We start from the raw sequence: 25,243 nt of genomic DNA on the forward strand, positions 1-25,243 counted from the left end.
GCCCAAGTACTTGGGCCCTGCACCCCATGGGAGACCAGGAGAAGCACCTGGCTCCTGCCTTCGTATCAGCGTGGTGCACCGGCTGCGGCGGCCTTTGGGGGGGTGAACCAACGGAAAAGGAAGACCTTTCTCTCTGTCTCTCTCACTGTCCAATCTGCCTGTCAAAACAAAACAAAACAAAAACTCTGCCTTTAAAAAGACTACCCAGGGCCGGCGCCACGGCTCACTAGGCTAATCCTCCGCCTTGCGGCGCCGGCACACCAGGTTCTAGTCCCGGTCTGGGCACCGGATTCTGTCCCGGTTGCTCCTCTTCCAGGCCAGCTCTCTGCTGTGGCCAGGGAGTGCAGTGGAGGATGGCCCAAGTGCTTGGGCCCTGCACCTCATGGGAGACCAGGAGAAGCACCTGGCTCCTGCCATCGGATCAGCACGATGCGCCGGCCGCAGCGTGCCGGCCGCGGTGGCCATTGGAGGGTGAACCAACGGCAAAAAGGAAGACCTTTCTCTCTGTCTCTCTCTCTCTCTCTGCCCACTCTGCCTGTCAAAAAAAAAAAAAAAAAGACTACCCAGAAGTCACTAGCTTATATAATGCATTGAGCATTTTTAAAAGAAAATCAGGAATTCTGTTGTAGAATGCGGGGAGAGTGCACTTCTTAACATTTGCTACCACAGAAGAAAAGTTTTCTTTGAGAAAATTAAGCTCTACTCATCTTTAGCTTCTATACATGACACACGGTGTTTTTGAAACTTCTATCTGATATTAACAGACATTCATTAAAATATAGATAAGAGAAAAATAAATGGAAATTATCTCAGTCCCAGAGATTGCTACTGTTAACATTTTAGAATATGGGTATTTGTAGACTTGTTTGTACAAGTATGCACAGAAACAAATACGTCTCCAGATAGAAAAGACAAGGTCATACCATGTATGTGTGTGCAGCCTGTTGTGTGTGACAACGCTGCACCCTGGTTTAGAACGTGCCACTAGCAGTGTCTCTTCCTTCTAGGCTGAGTGCAGTGCAGCCCGAGTGTCTGGGTCCCGAGACTCAGGCCAGGCAGAGGGGTCTTCCCCATCCCTGCGCGCTCCGTGCAGAGCACGGGTGGCCTTGCTCTGAGCCCTTTGCTGGGGGCCAGGTTCTGTTCGGCTTTCATTCAGCCGTGGGCTTTCTGGTTGTCAGGGGTCTTCCGGGGGCCTCAGGTTGTTTGCTCTTAGGGGTGACAGAGTTTGCTCACAACCTTCAGACTGCATCCGGGCACAGCTGGCAGGGTGAAAGGAGAAAACTGTGGTGCCCCTGGTGCTGCCCTCCAGAGTGGGCCATTTGGCACTGCAGTAGGGAGCATGGAAAGGCAAGAAGAAAGGGTGGGGCCACTCTGGTGATGCAGGGGTTAAGGTTCAGCTGCCACCTGGGACGCCAGCTCCCAGCTGCTGCGCTTTCAATGCAGCTGCCTGCTAATGGGGCTGGGAACGCAGTGGAGGGTCCCTGCAGCTCACCTGGGAGACCCAGCTGGAGTTCCAGGCGTCTGGCCTTGGTGTGGCCCACCTCGAGCCAAAGCAGCCATGTGGGGAGTGAACCAGCGGAAGGAAGATCTCTCTGTCTCTCCCCTTCTCTCTACCTTTCAAATAAAGCAGTGTAAACACAAAGGGAGGGCGAGTTTCTCTGCATGCCTCGTGTTGATCGTGTTTCTCTTGTCCTCACTGTGGAATCCATGGTGGCAAAGCTGCACTGTCTGGCACATCAGTGGTTTCCATTTTGAGAGATAAAGGTTTTCATTGGAACGTTTGTCAAGATATCACAGTTGATAGTTTTACCAAATGTGTTGTTACCACACACAGGAACCACTGACATTCTAGGTGTAATAGTCTTCATGTGGCCCACTGCCCAAGTCCTAAACCAAGGTCATGTATTTTCTTTTATTGTGTTTGTTACCGGTTTATTATTACAGATCTTTTATTTTATTTTATTTTATTTATTTATTTGAGAGGTAGAGTTACAGACAGAGGGAGAGGCAGAAAGAAAGGTCTTCCATCTGCTAGTTCACTCCCCAAATGGTCACAACGGCAGGAGATGAACCCATCTGAAGCCAGGAGCTTCTTCCAGGTCTCCCATGCGGGTGCAGGGGCCCAAACACTTTATCCATCTTCTACTGCTTTCCCAGGCCATGAGCAGAAAGCTGGACTAGAAGAGGGGCAGCCAGGACATGAACCGGTGCCCATATGGGATGCTGGAGCTGCAGGCATAGGCTTAGCCTGCTTTGCCACAGCGCTGGCCCCTTATTACAGATCTTTAAGTCCTGATTTTTGTATCAGTCACACAGGCTAGTGTTGTAGTGACCTTGAAGTAGTGGAACAGGTCTTTGCTCACACCCAGCCCAAAATTGGCTGTATGTAGAGACCGCTCAAGCCGTATGCTGCACCATGAGAGTAGGGAGAGTTTTCTTGCTGACATGGTGGGGCTTTCTGTGGAGGGCAGGGGACCACCGCTGGCTGGGGGTTTTGTGGTAGCTGGGGAGGTGGGCGTTGGGATGAGAGTTCCCACGTGGTGTGCCCTTCCCCGAGTGCAGAGGTTGAAGCAGACTTTCTCGGCAGCTTGTCCAGCTGTGGGCAAAGAGGAAAGGAGGCTGGTGGGGCACTGAAGTTTGTTAGAAGTCAGACATCAGAAATGGAGTCAGTGTTTTTATTAAAGTTAGATTACGCTATGGAGTAACTGTTACTGTTCATGCCTGAGTTTCTGGGAGGCGTGGACTGTTAACCACTTACCTGTGTCACTACTTTTAAAGTACATAAAAATGAAATTTAGAAAAAGCTATGCAGTTGAGCATATAGGGCATGTATTTTTTAAACAAGCAGTAGAAATCCATTGTCAATGTGGTATTTGCTATTCTCTTAAAAACTTAAGTACCTGGGGGCTGGCACTGTGGTGCGGTAGGATAATCCTCCACCTGTGGCGCCACATCCCATATGAGCTCCGGTTCAAGTCCCGGCTGCTCCTCTTCTGATCCAGCTCCCTGCTATGTCTTGGGAAAGCAATGGATGATGGCCCAAGTCCTGGGGCCCCTGTACCTGTGTAGGAGACCGGGAAGAAGCTCGTGGTTCCTGGCTTCAGATCAGCTCAGCTCTGGCTGTTGGCAGCCATTTGGGCAGTAAACCAGCAGATGGAAAACCTTTCTCTCTCTCTCTCTCTCTCCCTCTCACTGTCTGTAACTCTACCTCTCAAATAAATAAATAAAATCTTTTTTTAAAAAAAATAAGTACCTGTAAAAGTTTAGAAAAATAGGATAAAAACTCTGAATATTATTTTAAGTGAACATCAAAGGAGTTTAATAAATTGTATTATAAGTATGTTGCAAGCCTTTATTTTCTTTCCATAAAAATCTGTTTTAAATAAAATATATAAAAAATGCAAGAATATGTCAACCATATGAATGAGGGCTAAGCTGAAAGCAGATCTTTTATCATCCTCTTAGGTCTGCAAACATTCTTCCCAGTTCTTGGATCATGAATTATTTTGTCGTGGGATGTGTCATGTTCCCCTCCTGAGTTTCCCCTCTTCATGTGGCAGACATGTATTCTTAATCATGCTGGAGTAGCTTTCCTGTTAATTGTCATTCCCATACATGTTTCTCTTTCTGAATGTCCACAGAGGGTTCAGTGCCTACCTCTTCATCGAGAATATAGTCTTTAGGCACTGATTGTGTTTATTAATGCGATAATCTGATGTGCAGTGAGATACATATGCAGTCAGATCTCCCTGTGTGTGAGTTCCATGTCCTTTATTCAACCAACCAGCCACAGATCCCAAATGTCTGAAAAGAAAAATTGGTCTGTACTGTACATGCACATATTTTTCTTGTCATTCCATAAACAATACAGACCCATAGTCATTTACACAGCATGTGCTTTGTGTTAGGTGTTATAAGTAATCGAGAGATGATTTAATATGGGAGCATGTCTGTAGATTGTATGCAAATACTGCACCATTTCATGCAATGTAGGCAATGCACAAATGATACAGCCTTTGTCCACAGATTTTGGTGCCCATGGAGGGTCCTGGAACCAGTCCCCGACATATGGAGGACTGTATTTGATTTTGGTTCTCATTTACTGACAAACAGCTCCTAAAAGACGTGGGCGTCTCCAGAGAGATGAGTGTTTTTTGTATGGAAACGAGATGACTGGTGGTTTACTTGATCGTTTTTTTCCTTTAGGTTCACAATATTCTTGCAGAAATGGTGATGGGGGGAATGGTGTTGGAGACCAACATGAATGAGATTGTTACACAGATTGATGCACAGAATAAGCTGGAGAAATCTGAGGTAAGGATGGGAACTGCTCTGGTCAGTGAGGTTCTGAGCATGACTGTGAATTGTGCATGGTTTGTAGCTTGCACTGTCTGCCCTTCAGTATCACCCTTGAGGTTCCCCAGGACGCGGAGTCAGTTTTAGAAATCAGAGTATACACATTTTAGTGTGTTGAATGTTCTGTGACTACTACCCACCAAATAGTTTTCTGTATTTTTCTTTTAACCACAGCCATAGTGGCTTGAAAAGGGATTAGCTATGTGAATAATGAGATCTAATATTTGCTTTGTAGAATTCTGATCAATAACTGTCAAGGAAATCCTAGAACTGATATTTTTAAAGATGCGTAAATTCATTGTTTGAAAACTATTTCTGGAAAGGGAAAGGAAAGGGAATAGAATTATCTTATGAGGAAGCAGTGTTTTAAGTTACAATTGGCACTTTACAAGTCTGAGTGCGCAGTGGGAAAAGAAATTCAGTACTTTAATATTTCAATTCTGGATTCTACTCCAGAATTCCCTAACAGGGTAGTTAAGTTACATGCTTTATACATTGATACATGTGTTCATGGTTTTTATCTCGTTCTGTAAGAGAGATTTGGCTTGTTATACTTAGCTAAGTTTGTGCTAATAGGTGCAACCTGGAACCAGCACGCACGGTTCCACTGTATAAACCCTACTTTGGCAGCCAGTGCTGTAGCCAAGCCGTTCAAGCTCCCTTTTGCTGTGGTTGTTTCTGGACCACAGCAGAGTGTAGACGGATGAGTAGTCCTGACAACTCTTGCAGTGCTACGCTTGGTGTTAGAGCCTTAGAGCCGTAACTCAAGTTGGAATGATACATTTTACTTGTAATTATTAGCACAAGGTAAGATGTGTGTTTGACGTAAATGTTGCCATAAAAGCAAGAAGGTATTAAATACACCAGCATCAGTTTAACTGATTGATTGTTCTCCCTGTTGGCCTGTTGAGGATCCATGTGATGCACTCCTGTGCTCGTTTCAGTTGAAAGAGGCACAGACGATCAACAGATCCGAAATCTGAAGTTAAAACACTTGAGGCTTCCTAGGAAGACCTTGACCAGGGTCCCACTTTAAATTTAAAAGCGTGTTGGATTTCTCTGTGTCTCCATTTGGCTTCCCTGCTGGTTTCCCAGCGGAGAGGCTTGTAGTGGTGGTAAAGCCCTTCACGTGATGACTGTTTAAGTAACTATGTATTCTGTGTGATCTATGGCCAGCTTTGAAGGGTGAAAATATATAGTAGGTTAACAGAGAAAATTTTGTTTTAGAACAAGGACAAAAGAGCTAGAATATTATTTAGTATAGTTAATTTGGAATATATTGTTTAGTAGAGTAAAAGATATACTTTAACCCCTGAACTGTAGCTTTTAAAGTCTTAAAATAACTTCAAGTGTAATTTGATAACCATTGCTTTACAAAGCGATGTGGCTGTCCATTTTTGAGTGCCAGTGGAAGGGACATGATCCATCATCACTCTGACGTGAGTGGGTCTGTGTCTTGTGGATTCTGCGTGACCATCTGTAAAACTGTTTGACTCCTTACCTGGGAATCACTGCATTTCCAGGTGCTTGCTCCTTTCCATTGGTGGTGCTCCTTTTTGTTTTCCTTTGCTTCTTAGTGTCCTCTGTATACTATTCACAAGTCATAAAGTGACTTGTGTGATGATGTTTGCCATAAAGAGACTTGTGTGATGATGTTTGCTTTTTGACTGTCCAGGAAAACTTTGTTAATGGGCAGTTTCTCGTATCTGTAAAGGTGATAGATTGCAGAATTTTATTTGATGGAAATCATATAGTTCTAAGAATAGTATAACTTTAAAAAAAAACCCTTTTCACAGAAATGGTACTATTTAAGATAGCTTAGAATACTGGTGGAGCTGAGTGTTCATCCTGATGGTCTTGTAGCGTGAGCAATCAGTTGTCACCTGGTACCAGATTCATTTTCCTTTTTGACTTGGATGAGAAAGTACATTTCAGGTCTGACTGGGAAGAAGCCACAAAATTTTATGTTCACCAAGTATTTCTCTATATCTGCTAATGTTTTAGTTATGAAATAAGATGTTTTTTAAACAGAATTTTGAGTCAAATGAAGCCAGCTAGTCCTGATCTTATTTTAAGAAATAGTGCTGAAAATTATGTTGACTTTTTGTAATTTTTCAGCAATTTTGGTGTACTTGAAGTATGTTTGGAGGCTGCCAGCTTTGTTCCAGAGACCCTGAAATGTTGAAAGTTCTCAGATACTTTACAATCCCAAGTTACTTTAGCTGATTAGATATTACGTATAGCAGAGATATGGTTCTGCAGAAAAATCCAAAATTATTTGAGATTAAAATGTAAGCTTTCACTGATCTAAATCAAGGCTGGGGAGCCTGTTTGCTGCCAAGGACCATTTAGATTTTTATGCCATCACTGTGGGCCGTATAAGATCATCAGTTTAAACATTAGCCTGCTATAGGTCAATGGAATCTCGAGTCCCACCTGCGGTTGCCTTGGAAGGGCCAGACCAAATGATTTTGTGGGTCATAGATGGCCTGTGGACTGGACATTCCACACCACTGGTCCATATCTTACAAAATTTCAGTTAAAATGTATTTTAAAGCAACAGTTTACCAAGAAAGACTTAATTAAAATCCAGAATACCATGCTTGATGAAAAGAACTTAGCATACTTTTAAAAATTTCTGTAAGTAATACTGTAGGAATAGTGTTTATCTCAGCCTAAATAGAACTAAGCTTCTGCTTTAAAAATACAAGATGAATTTATCTAGGTGCTTTGTCAGAAACCAGATTGTATTATATTGGCTTAAGCACAGTGAGTTTCCAGTGATGAAAGACATTGGACCACTTGGATTCCACTGCCAGATGGGGGGAGCCAGGGCCCCCCCAGACCCTCCGGCCAGGAGAAGCCCAGGTGCACTCATGTGCTGTGCTCTTCTGCTTGGACGGGAAAGTGGTTCGCTCTGACACCAGGATCTGGAGGGCTGAGCGGGAGGTTGGAGGGATGGGGGGTATAAAAGGCACCAAGAATCCGCCTGTGAATGCAAGGCTCCCGGGGGTGGGGGGGTGGGGGTGGGGTGCAGGGGTGGGCTGGGGAGACCTGGTAGCTTTTTCGTATTCGTGTTGTCTGAATTCAGCCACTGTTTAAGAGGCAGTCCTTGTTTCCTGAGCACCCTGATCTTTCTAGCCCTTTCCGTCTTCTCTCTTGCAGAGCTTTATCTTTCAGTCTCCCAGACAGGACAGGTAGACAAGGTATTGCTGACTCCGAGCAAAATGTGCTGTAACAAAGGGAAAGCAAAATGATGTCGAAGGCAATCAATTATTTAGGCCAGACTCAAAAATTCTTTGTGTTAATGAACCCATATAGTCCTGTAGCCTCTTTTCCATCCTAGTTTCTCCTTGTAGTTTCTCCATCTTTGATTGGACTTAGTGTATTTTACTAGTATATCATTGATGTCATGTTTGTTCTGTTTTGTCTGCCTGCATTGTAAAAGGAAAGTTTAAATTTCTTGTTTATTTAAAAAACATTGTCATTCAACTGACAAATTGCATTTGTAGAAATGACAATTTATTTTGTATATAAAAACTCAGATTTATTTTAAACATTGTTTAGCAGAACCAATCTCTATTTAACCCTCACAGATTTTTTTCTATCTCAAAAATAGTATTCTAACATAAAACTGCCTGCTGGGCTTTGGAAGCTGTGAATTTAAAAACCAGAGTTTTGCATACAAAGTAGGAAGCATGAAGGCTTAGAACAGTGACTTTCAAGTAGCACTCCCTTTCTGCACAATGGTTTTCAGTTCCAAAGTCTTAACAGAATTGTTTTTACAGTGTTGACCTGCAGGTGCATTAAACAGTGATCAACAAAAAGTAAGATCAGAAATCTAAAACTTGAATTGAATGTAATTAAAATATTGATCAAAATGCACTGTAGTTCTGTAGCAGAACTTCTGACACCCAGACATGTCATAGTTGGAAGCATAATTTTCCTGCTGGTATTTCCTGTACATTTTTTCGTGACATAAATTAACTGTATTACTTTTTAAAAGTTCCACATAGATGGTAATAGGCAACTTATTTTGCATGAAACCATTTGTTGGGAGGGGTGTTTACAGTCCTCCAATTTAAAATTTCAAAATGAAAATTTATTGAGTCTTATGGAGTTAAAAAAAAAAAACCTTGACAAGTTAAATTATCTACCTTACTAATGAGGAAAGTATCACCAAGAATTTGGCATTGTCTTTAGCCACTGAATGACTCCTCTCTGGGAGTGTTTGAGAAGCAGTGACACTGTTGTGGCTTAGAAGAATGTGGGCTGTGCCGGGGCCCTGCTGGGCCTCTCTTGGTCCCTGTTACTTCCCATTGGTACAGGAAACATGTAGCAGTCTGACTCCTTCCACTGATTGAACTCACTGCCAGTGTCTGTGTTCCAGTATTTAATTTATATTAATTACGCTGCCAGTTCCTAGTGGAGAATCCTAAGCCGCTCAGTCTGTTAACTCCATCATTAGAGCTAGTAATTGCTCTTTTGTCAGGCAGGGCCGTGTCTGGATCGTAGAGAATGAGAAACGTTGGCAGATCAGCCCCCAGCTTTGCCCTTCTACCTGGAGGGGTCCCCTTCCTGGGCCCTGCCACAGAGTTCGGAGGACCTGTGGGTCACTGGCCATGGTCAAAACTGGCTGTAAGAAGTCCATGAATGTCACTAGCCTGCTGGACTTCACACAGGCAAATACAGTGTCTGCTGTTAAAACTGTCACAGATGAGAATCTGTATAAATTCCTAGTAATTTTTGAAGTTTTTAAGCGTCTGAACATGCCAATTTTGATGCACTTGTCAGTCCTCTAGTTCTTGCTCCGGAGAAGATCGTCATCAGTCTTTGTTACCTGTTGAATCGGAGTATTAAAGCATTGCATTCAAAACAAAAACTAAGCTTCCTATAAATCCTCAGATTCGAACTTCTGCCTCAACATTCAGAAATTAAAATACTGACATTCCTGTTTGCTCAGAAACACGTTTTCAAAATCTGTCATCATTTTGTTAATGATTTTGAGTCTGAAACCATTGGAAACTGTGCTTATTAATGTTGGTGCTCTTTCACTGTGCATTAGGTCGAGATGAGGGCTGTGCGTACAGCAGCTTCGGGAGACAGGGGTGTGAAGCTTTCTGTGGCTAGAGAGCATCCCACCTACCATCTTACTATGCCACCTTTAGACTTGAAAAAACATTGTAAGATGGTAGGGTTGTGTTTTATGTCTTAGATAAAATAAATAGCTAATATTACTTTCCTTTTCCCTTTAAGTTAATTGCTGTTGCATGAGAAAAAGGGAGCTTTCAGGTTCTTTGAAACATAGTAATGCTGCTTTTTCAGTTTGCTTGCACATATTTTGTTTATTTTTGGGTCTGGCAATTTAAAAACAAAATCAAAAACGAATCATACCCATCCATTACTATCTTTGTGACTCAAGTGCTTGAAATTCCCAAGAGTATGTCTGTACAAGTCTTCTATCTGTTTGGCCTCATTTTGGTATATTTGCAGACTTCATTTTGTTTTCTTTCTCTGAATTCTGTTAATTTGTTTAATCTCATGGGAGAGAAAACATGCCCATCCTTTATATAGCCTGTGCCTCATTGCTTCCTCCGGCCATGCTCCTGACCGCCTGGGGTCACGTGTTCGCTTCTCTTGTGGAGTCGCTGCAGTCCCCCTGCCGCCTGGTGCTCGAGCAGAGCGGTGGAAACAAGTTATTTCTCCAGTAGCACTTCTTCCTCTTTATTTCTGCTTTGGGTCAATTATGTACATTTAAGCCTTGAAGAACTACGTTGTACTGTCCAGGAATATCTTACTTTCGCATTTTGTGCTGTATATGCTACTAACAGGTAAACTTAAATTTCCATGAAATTTTAGTATTGAAAAAGTTAAGTGGCAGTAAAACTTACCGTATTGCTTTGAGTGTGTTTTACTTAAAAAACAAATGAGATGAAAATGACTTCACACCCCCGTGTCAGCAAACGGATGTCCAGGGGCAAATGACCTCTGCTTCATTTTCTGTGTTGGGAAAGGTGTTCCAGCCTTCCCCCGCGAGGAAGTCTGAGACTGAAACCTGCCGTCAGCCGTGCTGGTGTTCACCTGCTGAGTACGCCCTATTCTCGTACATACACTGATGGCTGCTCTACGCGTGCACCCACTGAGCACTAGTCCTTGAGGGAGTTACTTCACGTTGTATATTTTGCAGAGCCCACCTTCTTAAAGTGTTAAGTACACGTAACAATTTTTAAATTTCCTGCCCGTTAAATTCGTGACATGCCACACGAAAGTATTGAACATGCTTGAGAAATAATTTGATCCTCCTCATTCATTTGCGTGTTCTGGATAGTCCCCATCCTTTGCATGTCTCTGGCTTGCTGCTCATGTTTAGAAGAACTGTAGTCTGTTGTACGTAGTGACTCCTCTAGGCTTCACATGGAGGACGTGGCACATACATGCTGTTGGACCGATTGCTGTGTTGACTATGTCTTCTCATTAGCAGCCAACAGTCTACACCGTCTTTGGTCACAACTTAATCTAATGAAATCTAACAGGTTGCATTTTTTTTATTCTTATTTTCTTAGGTTTAGTTCAGCTGGTAATGGTAACAGGGTAATATAAAAAACAGGGCTGCATAACATTTATTCTTAAAAAATGTGACTATTTATAATTACAAACCATAGCATCCGGTAAAGTGCACACACATACATATGCATTCTCTGTTTCTCTTTTGCAATAGTAAAATAACTTGTGAAGTTAATAATTCAAAACTTTAAGATATGTATATTCAGATATTTTACAAATATTCTTCTGCATTCTGCTCTTCATTTATGCCACTTATGGAAATCCCATGGGAAAAATAGTAGTAAATTGGTCTTTTAATTAGAAAAATTATAAAACCCTTCTACCTGGAAAAATGATGCCAGTTTCAGAATGCCTGCGGTTTTGTAAAATGATGTTTATTCCCTTGCAGACAATGTACTTCTGGGTAGAAATAAGCCTGTAAAGTGATAAATCTCTTTGAGCTGGATTCTTCTTTGATGCCATATCATTCTAGATTTTGGTAGCGAGACCTTTAACTTAATGTGATCACAATAAAGACCCCTTTGGGTTTGATCCATACTTCCTTAGATAATGCTCACCTGCATCCCCAACACCTTTTGGGGAGTGGGAGGGAAGTGGGATGTAACAAGCCCCTCGTTGCTTCAGGTATGTATACATGTGGAAGTCAGATTTCTAGTTGTACATCAGAAACAGCTAACATCCATTAAGTGATAAAAACTGAATGCCCCAGCCCTACTCAGCCTTTGAGTCTGAATCTCATCCATTCACTCGTGTCATTGCCTGTGTAGACCATATCTCTTGTTAATACTATTTACTAATTTTTCTATTTCCAATTATGAATTGATAATCCGTGGCTTTTATTTCATTGCTTAACAATGTTTGTATCCTTTATTCAGCAAATAGTTTACACTGGCCTATTTTGTATCAGTCAAGATTTTTCTCAGGTAACAGCTTTATTATTATTATTATTGTAATGACCAAAAGAGGTAGGATTACATATGAGAAACTAACTAGAATCATGAGAAGAGACTTTAACACGAATGCCTCAATTCATGGCCGTTGTCTTTTATATATATATATATATTCTGAGCAACGTGGGAAATCTGTTTTTGTTACTTAGTTCTCTGCTTTTGTGCAAGATGGTACCCTGAGCGCAGATGTGCTTGTTGGGCTTTGCGGTATCATACACCCTGAGTAAAAAGTGACAAAATCCGAACGGTAAATAAGTTAAACCTTAAATACAAAGGTAATTGTGTGTCATTTTGCTTTTACTTTTAAGCATTTTTTTTCAAAATAACTTTACAAATTATAAAATTTTCTAGTACGAGGAAAGCCACATATTAAACAGTGGTGATGTTTGCTGAGAATTTTAGATCCATTTATTTATATATGCTACCTCTTGTATTTATTCTGTTTTTTCTCCAAATTTGTACACTATCATTGGAATATATAAATGTTGAGTCTATCTTCTATGACAAACCTTTTTTAATCCTTGCATTTTTACTGAGGCATCAGAGGGCTGGAATGATCTCTCCTTGCGGTTTCACCTTTAGGCAAAACTGTTCTCTTTAGATTGAGGCTTCACTTAAATGCCTGATTAAAAAAAAAAGTTCTGGAACTTTCTTAGGAAAATTTAGAGGAGTCCCCACAATTTTAAAAGCTAATTTTCCTGTTTCAAAATATGTTGAGGGTTTATCCCTGAGTAAGGAAACTTAAGCATGACCTATTACTTTGAGTTTCTTTTTCACAGCACATACCGACAGTAAATGCCATTTTAAAAGAAAATAGCAAACTATGATTGTTGCAAGAGATACTTGCTGAAGATACTAAAGTCAGTTATGGTTTGTGCTTATTTATCAATCAAGATATAGATGAAGACTAGCTTGTGCCATGTGAATATTGTGTATAATATATAGGTAGTCCACATCGATTTGTATTTAAATCCTGACATTGTTATCATTGCATGTCTTCACTGTATTTTTGTAATGTGTCAACTGTTTTCTCTTTATAGATTAGTATTTCAAAGTAACCATCTCATGTCAGTTCAAACTGCCATCTGGTTTCTAAGCTTGTCATAGAAAACGTTTTGTCCTTGTCTTCCGTTGTGTTTTGTGATGAGCTCCACCTGAGTTGTACATTTTCTCTCTCTTGTATTTGCTTCTGTATACAGGCTGGCTTAGCAGGAGCCCCAGCCCGTGCTGTGTCAGCTGTAAAGAATATGAACCTTCCTGAGATCCCAAGAAATATTAACATTGGTGACATCAGTATAAAAGTGCCAAACCTGCCCTCTTTTAAATAAAAAAAATTAAAAGACCACTCCCAGGTAAAGTCCAGGGGAAGGCATCTAAGTTTACCATGTGGTTGTTTACCCAACATAGAGGAGGAGAGTCTTAAGTTTCGCTCTTGGATTTGAGTCAAGGTACTGTATAGAACTTGTGTAAAATCAGTCCGGAAGTTCAATGTTGCTTTTCTTGCTCAGTGATTTTAAAGAAATTGGGTAGCCCAGTGTGATTTTCTCTCTTCCCTGACCTGCACTCCTGTGCCCACATAAAGGCATGCCTCTCTGCATTGTGTGTCCTGCAGCGCGTGCGGTGTTTCTTTAATGATGTACCACTCGGATACCAGTGTGTGTGTGGACCACAGTGCAGCGTCCTCAGTTCTCTCTGCTCTTTGTCACAATTGTTATTTAAAGAACCAAGTATGTATTGCATGAAAACATTATGACCGTTTTAGTTTAAATAAACTCCAAGGTAACTGGACTTATAACACCTCTTTCTGTTTGTCTGATATCTACTTTAGCAATAATTTTTTTATGATCCTCTGACTCAACAAAGTAAATAAAAGTATATTTTATCACTGTTAAGCAGCTGTTAATGTGGATTTATTCAATTTATACTCGTGGTTTTGATACCAGAAACTCACTAAATTCTGTGATTACTCAGGTGTTTCACAAGTCAAGAATAGCACACGTGTCTCAAGGCGTGTTCGTCGTACAGGACGAGACCCAGAGTGGAGGATGAGGAGTCTGCTCGTTGCTTAGTGAGGGGGGAGCTTTAACACTCACGTCTGATCTCGTCTTGCCTGCACGACGGAAGCGTCAGCGAGCACCTGGTTAATTCTGAACACAGAAAACACTGGGGCTCCGCCTCACTGTTCGCCCACAGGCAGAGCCGGCCTAGGTCCCAGCACCTACTTTGTTATTGTGGGCGCACGTTTGCTTAGGTGGTCTCATCTTGTGACTGGGGGTTCCTTGTCCAGTGAGACCCAAGTCTCCCATAGGGTCCCCAAATACTCTCTTTGAAGCACTTCTTTGGATTTGTGGCTTATATAAATTTTACTCCCAAGAACTCTGGGATGTAAGAAAAGTCATTTATATTTTCTAAGTAAAGCTAATCTGGCCAAGCCTCCATGCCGCTGAGGTCGCAGAAAATCCCATCGGCTCAGAGACGGGCTGAAGTTCTAGAAGGCGGTTATGCAAGCAGGACATTCGGGGGTCCCTGGTCGCAGTCCGTGTACCCAGCCCCCATGCTCACTCAGCCGAGCGCAGTAACTTTGGCTTTGCCCTCGGTTGGTTGGGAGCTGGGGATTGTGGGAAGTGTCAGTGTTTGGTTACAGTGTGCCAGGCCATCCTCTAACCTAGGAAACGGTCAGCAGGGGTCCACGGCCCAGGGAGCGGCCAGCCTTCCTCCTCCGTGTGCTCCTCTCGTCCTCTCCTCCTTCGCTTCACTCTGTCCTCACTGAGCCCCGGCTCTGTTCTTTGGACTGGAACAGGGCAGGGAACAAAGCCATTTCTGTCGGAGCACCACTCTCCCCTGGAGGAGGAGCGAGAACTGGCTGACACATCGGGGTGGTCAGGTATGGTGAGCACGCAGTGGGCAGAAGGTAGCTCGGCAGAAGGTAGCTCGGCAGAAGGCACATTTGAGGTGAAGCCCGAAGGAAGCGAGGGTGAGGAGGATTCGTGGGGTGAGGGGAGTGAGGTCCAGCAGAGGAGGGGGAGGGGTTAGGAGGATTCGTGGGGTGGGGGGAGTGAGGTCCAGCAGAGGAGGGGGCAGGCGGAGGGGTCAGGAGGATTCGTGGGGTGAGGGGAGTGAGGTCCAGCAGAGGAGGGGGAGGGGTCAGGAGGTTTGTGGGGTGAGGGGAGTGAGGTCCAGCAGTGGAGGGGGAGGGGTCAGGAGGTTTGTGGGTGAGGGGAGTGAGGTCCAGCAGAGGAGGGGGCAGGTGGAGGGGTCAGGAGGATTCGTGGGGTGAGGGGAGTGAGGTCCAGCAGAGGAGGGGGCAGGTGGAGGGGTCAGGAGGATTCGTGGGGTGAGGGGAGTGAGGTCCAGCAGAGGAGAGGAAGGGGTCAGGAGGTTTGTGGGGTGAGGTCCAGCAGAGGAGGGGGAGGGGGAGGGGTCAGGAGGATTTGTGGGGTGAGGTCCAGCAGAAGAGGGGGAGGGGGAGGGGTCAGGAGGTCTGTGGGTGAGGGGAGTGAGGTCCAGCAGAGGAGGGAGCAGGCGAAGGGGCCAGGGCAGGGCCTTGCCCGGCATGTCAGAGAACCTGCATGGAGCCGTGGAAGGCACGCCCCGGTGCCCTCTACCCAAGCCGGGACATGAACCGACACCCATAAGGGGTGCTGGCATTGCAGGCAGAGGCTTTACCCGCCGTGCCACAATGCCAGCCTTTGTGAAAATTTTCAAAAGCAACAAATATGCATACTATACATGCCCTGTGACCCTCTTTGGGGCCTTTATATTCATATAGCACACCTTGATATCTTGGTATGCAAAAATATTTATCATGTTGGTTTTTGTAAAGCAGAGGTAGAACAGCAATGGTGTGAAATGCCGACCAGCCAGGCAGTGGTGGAATAACGGCAGTAATAACGAGACACGGGAGTGGGTCCAGTGTCTGTGAGAGACAGGGAGCTGCAGAGTCCCACAGTCACCCAGGCGAGTGAGAGATCTCTGTGTGTTGCTGTAAAGTGATCCCTGGAATATACTGTTAGGTTAAGACAAAATGGGGAAAGCTGTGTCTGGGCTGCCCGTTAGCCAGGGACCTCCAGACAAGCAGAACCAGTAGTGCAGTATCTTGCTACCACACTGTTGAGGAGGCTGCAGGGTGGGAGGCAGGCCCCAGACGCAGCAAGAGCTGGTGTTTCCTGGTCTTGTGTCCAGGCAGGGCGAAGCCATGGTCCCAGTCCAGAGGCGGGGCTGGAGGAAGTCTGTCCCACCAGGGTCGTCAGCCTGCCCCTTCTGTTAGGGCCTTCAGCTCAGTGGCTGAGCGCTGTGTCGGTGTTGGAAATGCGGGTCTCGTCCACAAACGCCTTCACAGAAACACCCGTTTCATAGGGCTCTGTGGCCAGCCTCCCCCGCTGCAGGTGACAGCGTGGCACACACCTGCACGGGGCAGAGCTCCCACTCTTGCCGTGGTAAGAACATGGAAGGAGGGGCTCGTGCTACGGCACAGCGGGTTGAGCCGCTGCCAGAAATGCTGACGTCCCACATGGGTGCTGGTTCAGCTCCCTGCAAATGCACCTGGGAGAGCAGCAGAAGATGACCAGAGTACTTGGGTTCCTGCCGCCCAAGAGGGAGACCCGGATGGAGCTCCAGACTCCTGCCTTCAGCTGGCCCAGCCCCAGCGGGGAGTGAACTAGCATATGGAAGCCTCTTTCTCTGTCGCTCTGCCTTTCAAAATAAATAAATCTTAAAAAAAAAATATCTGTGTGTGTGTCTGCCTTTCAGATAAGCAAATATTAAAAACATGGAATCATGGGCAGTGGCTAACAGCTTGGCTGGTTACTCAAACGGATTAGAGTCAGGAACAAGGAGGCTTGGAGGAATCCATGGGAACAAGCATGGAAACATACGGTGTTGTGCGATGTGTGGATTGTGTGTGACTGCAGAGAGCAGCCGTCGGAGAAGAAGCCCCAGGGTCCCTGGGACGGACAGCGACTCAGCGAAGGCTCAGTCCTTGCCCGGCACTGGCACAGTGGGGACTTGAGTACAGGCCGCGGGGGCGGGGAGTGAGGCTCTCACATGGGCCTAACAGCACGGGCTCCTGCTCGCCAAGGCTGCTGCCGTGTCAAATACCCCATCCACACACAGCAGAGACCACGGCTCAGCCCCGCTGCTGCAGCTCCCACGGGGACACCAAGCCCCTGCGTGTGGTGGCAGCTGACTCTGGGCCCCGTCCATCTGGAAGGGGAGCAAACACATCGTGACTGGAGTGGCTGCGTGCTCTCAGGAACCTTGCACTTTCTGGCTTCACGTGGTCACGATCCGGGGACTACATGTGACCTTGGGTAACATCACAAGGAACAAGGAATCCACTTCGCGGCAGAGGCGCGGCCGCAGTGAGGACAGACCCGTGGGGTCTGAAGCCTGGACTGGTGGCGGGGTGGACCAGCCTGGGAAGGGCCCGCCTGGGCGCCCATGCCCTCTGAAGACGGAGCAGCAAGTTTCTCTGCTTGGAGCGTGCCCGCCGGAGCCTTCTCTGTCAGATGCCTGCCTTGACTAGTCGCGCTGCCTCCCAAGTGTGGCTTTTCTGGGATATCTCTTCACTGCAGCCTCACCAGGGCTCAGCACACAGAGTGTTTCCTCAGTAAATCTATTCTAGTTTCGGTGGGCGGGAATTCTAATTGTGTTTAACGGCTTCTTTGTAGTTTCTCTTCCAGTTCCTGGAGTTTATTGAGCTTTCATGTTCCTTTGAGACTAGAGGAGACATTAGAACACAAACCTCAACATTGTTTACTCTGGGATTATTAGCAATACATGTGAGTTGTTTTTGTGCAAAGACTCCGCCTCCCCCGACCTTGGAGGCTAAGATGATTCTCCTATCCCCTCCTAACCACTGTTCTGTCCCCAGTGCGTGCCGCTGGGCCCCCTGAGAGAGTTTGCCCCCTGTTGGCTTTAAGTAGGTGTCATTTCCTAAACATAGTGTACGTTTTATACCCGAGACGTGTAGGAACAGTAGAAGCTGCCTTCTACTGCCCTAGACGGGACAGGGAGGGTTTGGAACACTGGGAAAATTGGTTTCGGAGGGAAAAGAGCCCCGAGTAGCTCTGTAAAGTGGAAGCCACGATCCCTTCCGATTCCAGACCAGCGCCTCTGCATCCTGCTCAGACGGCCTTCAAGTCCAGCTGCAGTGAGATCTGACAACCTGAGCAGCAGGTTCTCACATGACAGGCGAGGGCTGCTGTGCAGCTGGGAAGTGGGAAGCAACTGGCAGATGTGGTTGGGGGTGGGGCTGGCAGTGGCAGCCTGGGAGAGGCCATGTGTGCTGAGATCTGTGGCACGGACGCCCCCCCACCCCCCCACCCCCACTACTTACTGCTCACACCAGTAGACTCCTGGTAACACGTCACCCAACACCCGCCTACCTCACAAGAGCTCGAGCCGCCCAGGCTGGGAGGCAGAGGGTTCCTGGCCACCCGTGGGCTTGGTGATGCTGGGAGCAGCAGCACTGCTCGAGCCGCCCAGGCTGGGAGGCAGAGGGTTCTGGGAGCAGCAGCACTGCTCGAGCCGCCCAGGCTGGGAGGCAGAGGGTTCTGGGAGCAGCAGCACTGGTGGCATTTGGGACTGGGTGGTCCACGAGGGGGCTGCGCTGTGCATCGTAGGATGATGAGCAGCTGCCCCTCTCCCCGTTGCGAGAGCAAACATATTCCCAGACGCTGCCCAGTGCCCCCAAGGCCAAGAACCACCGAGAAAGGCAAGTCAGGGTTCCAGGAAAATGCTTGGCATCATCCCTGCCCTGTTGGGCTCTGATGGCGCCGGCTGCCAGCTACCGAGAACCGTCTGTCACATGCTGGCAAGAGGTGGCCATACAGCCATCTCCGACCACAGACCAAGGCATTCCTGAAAATGTTACGAAGTCAGAGGGAGGGAGAAGAGTGAAAGCCAAACCTGCTCTCTGACAGCTTCGGCTGGAGGCGTTTCCTGGAAAAGCAGAGTACGCTGTGGAAAGAGCCTCTGACGCCTCTGACGGTGTGGTCAGACGGAAGGGTGTGGATGCCCCCGGGAGAAGCAGGGGCCATCCCTGGAGAAAGGGCAGTTATCACAGGGTGTGGGCTCAAAAAGAGCTTTGTCCGTGTCCCCTGGGGGTGGTGTGGGTGTGCATTGTGAGACCTGCTCCTTCAGGAGCCTGGACTGAAGGTGTGGCTGCCACGTGGCCTGTTGAATGGCGACAACCACGTCTGACAGCTTCCAGAACAAAGGAGGTCAGTGATGGTGACCGAGTTCATCTGAAGGCAGAGGCAGCGAGTTCCTCTCTGTTTTCACCACACTACGTGATGCTGATGCAGGAATAACGCGGCACGTGGACGTGGCTGTGGGCACCCAAGGGGGCGGGGAGGGCACATGCGCTGAAAGACACAGCCGGGCTCCTGCAGCCTTGCAGAGAGGCGGGGATGGGCTCGCGGTGAACAGCACTCAAGGAAGAGACCAGAGATCCACACGTGTAAGGGGAACAAATGCTTCAGGAGACGCGGAGGGGAGGGAGCGGCCCTGCGGGCAGGAGGAGAACAGAGGGAAGAAAGCCGAGCCAGGGCGGCTCCGTGGGCGCGAGGTGGGAGAGGCGGGAGGTGGATTCCAGCTGCAGCAGGTGCAAGGAGGCCTCCAGCCACCACAGAGCTGGCGTTGCTGGCAGAAGGTGAGTGAACACAACCCAACCCAAGCATTCTTAGAGGTGGGATCCTCGCCCAGCAACGTGGAGGAGTGAACAATGGCGGATCTCCAGGCTGAAAAGACACAACGGCTGCTAGAGAAGAAAGAAGCAGAAATACGTCCACACGCACACACGGAATAAGCAGGCCCAGTAGACGGCCTGCTGAGGTTACCGAATTTCTAAGATAAGCAAAACTGATAGAAAAGGGAGTTGTGTAGATGGGACAATAGGGTGGCTTCCTGCTCCGCAGCTGCAGAGAGCTGGAGAGCTCAGCCTGGACTCAGCTTAGTGCAGATTCAGCGGGACGTGCGTAGCAATCGCGAGAGATGCCGCGTTTGTCCACCAGTCCGTATGCACACGCCCACTGCTTTATTCTGGCAGCCGAGAGGTTCTAGACCAAGCCAAAGGGAAAGCGTGCCATACCCGAGGGCACGAGGACGCCCGGCGCTCAGACCTTGGATTCCAATAAAGGGAAATGGCTCCTCGGGGCAGTGGCTGATCCTGGAGCTGGGCTGGGAAGATGAGCGAGGGCCGGCGCGCGGTGCCCGAGGTCAGGAAGTGCTCCGGCAACAAGACACCGAGCACTCGGCCACAGGGACGCCAGAGCCGGCCGAAGGAGAGCCGGCCGGCCGCGGCCAGAACGCTGCGAGCAGCAAAGTGCATAACACAGGATAAAATAAGTACCCCGAGTCCTTGCTGAGAAAAAGGACTGAGCAGATCTGCAAGTACGTGAATCAGTGTGGGGAGGACTCCTGGGTGTTTATGAGCTACTGGCCGTCAGTGCAGAGTGACCGTGACCTGGACAGCAAGAGCTGGGTGGGGGGCCTTGCTGAGGGGTCGCTACTGCACCCTGAGAACTGCCGTCCCTCTGAGCTTTCTGCAGAGTTGAGGAACACATCAGACAACCCAGAGAGAAGCTGGTCTCCCCAGTGCTCTGATGTGCGCCTCTCACAGCTGTCAGGACAGCAAGCAAGGCAAGGGGGGACTTGGCCCGGCCTCGGGAGCCCCAGCGGACGCCGTGCCTTCGTGCGATATGGGGTCCTGGGTCAGAAGCGGCACGTCAGGTAAAAACCAAACCCGACTCCCGGTGGGTCAGTGCCTCATTAGTTCTGGCGGATGCGTCTGGGAGAAAGGAAAGGGAGAACTGCTCGCTGGGCACTGCCTTTGTAACTCCTGTGACTGAAGCTGTTGTTCAAGACCGTTTTCCAACTTTGAAAATCCTGAAAGCACGTGTGGTACGACTTCTGTCCTTCCTGCCTTCCTGCCCTCCTCCACCCGCTCACTCATTCTGACAGAAGTGAGTCCGTCTCTCCAGCCACCTATTCCTCTGTACACACAAGCGATGTTTACACTCTGCCCATCGCACTTTTTTTTTTTTTTTTTAATTTATTTGACAGATAGAGTTCGACAGTGAGAGAGAAAGAGAGAAAGGTCTTCCTTCTGTTGGTTCATCCCTCAAATGGCCACTACGGCCGGAACTACGCCGATCTGAAGGCAGGAGCCAGGTGCCTCCTCCTGGTCTCCCATGGGGTGCAGGGCCCAAGCACTTGGGCCATCCTCCACTGCCCTCTTGGGCCACAGCAGAGAGCTGGACTGGAGGAGGAGCAACCGGGACTAGAACCCGGTGCCTATGGGATGCCAGCGCCGCAGGCGGAAGATGAACCAAGTGAACCACGACGCCAGCCCCTGCCCACCGCATTTTAAGAACCACTGTCCGGGCTGGCATTGTGGCACAGCAGGTAAAGCCATTGCCTATAATGCCAGCATCTCCTATGGGTGCTGGTTCTTGTCCCAGCTGCTCCATTTCCTGTTCAGCTCCTGTGGGGAGCAACCGGACTAGACTGAGTTACTGGAATTAAGACTTATTCTATGCATCTGCTCTCCCACAATATGGCGCTGGGAGAGAAGTAAACAGCTTCCGCACAGCTGCCTCCAGTTCAACTAATAAACTGTAGGACTTGCTATTGATTGGAGGAGAGCAGCGTACTCGGCGTGTGGGCAGCCGAGTTAGGATTGGCGGAGGAGGACTATAAAGGAGGAGAGAGACGGCATGCACCAGGAACATCTAAGGGGAACATCTAGCTGAAGGAACACCCGTGCAGCCCCCGAGAGACCCGGCCGGCGGTGTGCCGCTCCCCTGCGGAAGTGGGGAATGTGGCCAGGGGGAACTGCCCTTCCACGGAGGTGGAAGGGATAGTAGCCAACCCGGGAAGAACCAGCAGCAAACCCGGGGAGGGCCGAGCAGACAGAAAGAACAGCGCAGGGTCCTGTGTCGTTCCTCCACGAAGAGGGGGAGCGACAGCTCCCTGCTGAAGGCCTGAGAAAGCAGTGGAAGATGGCCAAAGTGTCTGGGATCCTGCCACCAACATGGGAGACCCACAGGAAGCTCTTGGCTCCTGGCTTCGACCTGGCCATCTGGGGAGTGAACCAGCAGATGGAAGATATCCTCTCTCCCTCTCCCTCCCCCTCTCCCTCCTCCTCCCCCCTCTCTCTCCCCCCTCCCCCTCTCTCCCTCCCTCTCTCTCTCTCTCTCCCTCCCTTTCTGTGTAACCCTGACATTCAAACAAATAACTCTGAAAAAAAGGTGGAGGATGAGGGTCGGCACTGTGATGTAGCAGGTTAGGCCATTGCTGCCATCCCATATGGATGCCAGTGCAAGTCCCAGCTGCTCCATGTCCAATCCAGCTCCCTGCTGATGCACCTGGGAAAGCATCAGAAGATGGCCCAAGTCCTTAGGCCCCTGCACCCAAGTGGGGGATTCGGAGGAAGCTCCTGTTTCCTGGCTTCAGATCAGCGCAGCGCACTGGCCATAGCCACCATTTTGGGGGTGAACCAATGGAAAAGGGAAGACCTTTTTCTCTGTCTCTCTGTCTAACTCTGCCTGTCCAAAAAAAATAAATAAATAAATTTTAAAAATCACTAAGTTTTTTTAAATGAAGGAGTTGGGGAGAGAGATGCCAAGAGATGTCACTCATCAGGAACTTTTTGTCCTAGGAATATTCTAGTCACAACAGAAACCGATATGCCAATTCATGTTATACAGAGATACAGGACAAGTCCAATCATCCACGCATGCATTTGAACACCAAAGACACAAAAGTGTGTTCTTGGTTCCTTGTGGGACATACACGCACACACGTGCACACAGGGGCCTGGGCCTCTGGGACTCCTGGCACGTGCAGTCCACCCCACAGCTGAGCTCAGTCTGCAGACAAGAAAGCCGCCGAGAGGCCGACTCCCAGGAGGGCCCTGCCTGACATCAGAGGTGAGTTTGACTTCGGTAAGGGACTGGTTAGGGGCAAATGAGAAGAAGACAGAACTCGATGAGACCCTCTGCCTTCCGTCCCGTGCATCTCGGGGGACCAGACTCAGCCACCCTGAGAGGGGAGGGCTGGGCTGAAGGCAGGCAGCGGTAAGCAGGGGAGGAAGGCTCACTGCCCTCCGTCTGCTTGCCTGGAAGCAGGGCCCAAGTTCACAGAGACAGAAGGTGTCCCGTTCTCTCGTCCCGGGGAGAGCACAGGTCAGCCACTGAAGTCAGCCTCAGCTCCATGGCCTGGACATGGCCCAGAGGCGGCTGCATGGTCAGCTCTGTCCAAGCAGCCTTCATCGGCCATTCATGCCTGCCCACGAGGGAAGCCCTCGAGACTCAGAACCCGTTTCCTTTGTCTTGTCACGTAAAACCCTTCCTAGTCCTTTGGAAGATGTCAGCTGAGCCAGAATTCAGAGCCTCCTCTGGGAACGACTTGTTCCCCGTGCGCCTCCCAGGTGCACAGGGAGGCAGGCGTGTGAGTCCAAGTTCCGTTTCCTTGTCTCTTGTTGCTCGGCTTTCTGTTCCAGGGTCTGTTCCAACCAAGCACCTGTGATGGCTGAAGGAAAAAGTTTTCTTCTCCTACAGCTCAGAGCAGAAAAGGCAGCCAAACCTCTCAACTTGCCAAATGTAGTGTTAATTGGAGGTAGGTTCTGAAACCTTAGCGCCCTAGCCCTCGCTGATGGCCAGGTCTCCCGAGGGCAGCCTCGTGAGGGCGCAGACAAGGAGCTGAAGGCCCTTGCACTCAGCTTAGCACTCAGCCAGTGCTGCTGGCAAACCGGGTGAGTCAGGTTGGACACTCACCCTGCAGAAATGCTCCCTGCGGTGGCCCCTACGAAACCTGCCATTTCTGGGACTCTCTGTGTTGCTTATGTTGCAGCCTCGCCCCTTCCCTCCTCTTCCCGTCAGTCAGACCTGCCTTCCCCTCCATACAGAGATTCCTCTGGGATTTTGCTAGCAAGGGGTTGGGGCACAGCTGACATCTGTGGACCTGGCCCACACCACGTCCTTGGGAAAACTGGAAATCTCCCTAGGCTTGCGGGGAAGTTTATGAATCACAAACTGGCCACCCTCGCGGGAAGGACTTAGAGAAACCAGATGGAAAATGAATTAGGACTCCAAAAAGATCTGTGACAGGGACACTGACACCTGTGGGGAGCACAGGGCCCAGCGCTTTTGGGGAGAGGCCCTGGGAGTCCAGACTTCCTGAAGGACTGGCACCCTGGGGCCAGGCCAGGGGCGCAGAAGGGGCGACCAGCATCTGATGTGTCCATCTCACAGCAGAGCACCCTAGCCCACGGGATCTCTGGTTCAGATTTCGTCTCCTGAGCAGGTTCTTTACATCATAATAATGATCATAATCATAGCATAAGCTTATGTGACTTGTACCAAGTCAGCGGCTACCTATGGATCTTCATGCAGTAAGTCGATGGCTGTTCTTCGAAGGAGCTCCGTCTTGTCTTTGCCACGAGGCTGAACATTCCAGGAGACCAGCCACAGCCTCAGACCTGAGTGCCATCCATCAGTGCCCAGACCCACTGAGCCTTAAGCAGCAGGTGCACAGTACGCAAAGGTGTGGGCATTGCTCACGAAACTCAGAGAACCCAAACACAGACTTGTCCTCCAAACCTGTTAGAGCGGCTGGATTCCTTTACTCTCAGGAAAAGAGATTTCCCTGTCTCTGCTTTGAACTTCCAAGGAAGCGAGTAACTGAGCATGCCCACGCCCTTCCAGCCAGGCCTGATAACCAGCTTGCACTGATCGGTAAAATGCAGAAATGCTTCCTGCTTGTTGGTAAAGAGGCAGTGCCCCAGCCTTCCAGAGGCTCTCTCTGCCACCCTGGCTGCCCCTGGCACCCCCAGACTCCTCAGGATCCCCTTCAGTTTTCTTGGGCTCCTGTGAGAAAGCACTACAAGCCGGGTTGCTTCAACAAGAGACGCTTCCTGTCTGCACAGCTCCAGAGACTGGCCAGGAGCCCGGGATCCGGGTGCTCGCTGGCTTTTGCCCCCACTGCAGGTGCTCTGGGAAGGACCTGTCCCAGGAGTCTCGCGGGTTCTGGTGGTTTGTGAGCAATCTCTGATGCGCCTTGGCCTCCGTCGGTGCCTTCTCGTCCATACGGCATTCTGCCTGTGTGAAGATTCCTCCCGTTTTCAAAATTACTTTTATTTGGAAGCCAGAGAAACAGACCGATAGTGAAAGATCTTCCGTCTGCCAACTCACTCTCCAAGGCCAAAGCCGTGGGTCTGGAACTCAGTGTGGGTGTCGCACATGGACAGCAGGGACTCAAGCTCTTGAACCGTCACCTGCTGCCTTCCAGGGTGTGTTTCAGAAGAAATTCCCCCTTCCACAAGAACACAGTTCTTCCTTCCTCTTAACCAATCCCATGGCAGCGTCACT

At 48.4% G+C, this 25,243-nt stretch overlaps 1 protein-coding gene across 3 annotated transcripts in view; it reads left to right on the forward strand.

Annotated features, from left to right (window-relative positions):
• Positions 1-13,762, forward strand: part of AP3S1 (adaptor related protein complex 3 subunit sigma 1) — a 60,339-nt gene extending 46,577 nt beyond the window's left edge. The window contains exons 5-7 of one of the 3 annotated variants that reach the window (XM_089334814.1): positions 4,207-4,314; positions 7,522-7,562; positions 11,796-13,143. In XM_089334814.1, coding sequence (XP_089190940.1) covers positions 4,207-4,314; positions 7,522-7,557 — 144 coding nt within the window. In that variant the 3' untranslated portion in view covers positions 7,558-7,562; positions 11,796-13,143. Of the gene's footprint in view, positions 1-4,206; positions 4,315-7,521; positions 7,563-11,795 lie in introns of all 3 variants that reach the window. The other 2 variants (XM_051844090.3, XM_008254913.5) reach the window with 2 other exon arrangements.
• Positions 13,763-25,243: the final 11,481 nt, after the last annotated feature.

Source organism: Oryctolagus cuniculus, chromosome 6, assembly GCF_051225735.1.
Source record: "Oryctolagus cuniculus isolate XC-2025 breed Fujian yellow rabbit chromosome 6, ASM5122573v1, whole genome shotgun sequence".
NCBI lineage: Eukaryota > Metazoa > Chordata > Mammalia > Lagomorpha > Leporidae > Oryctolagus > Oryctolagus cuniculus.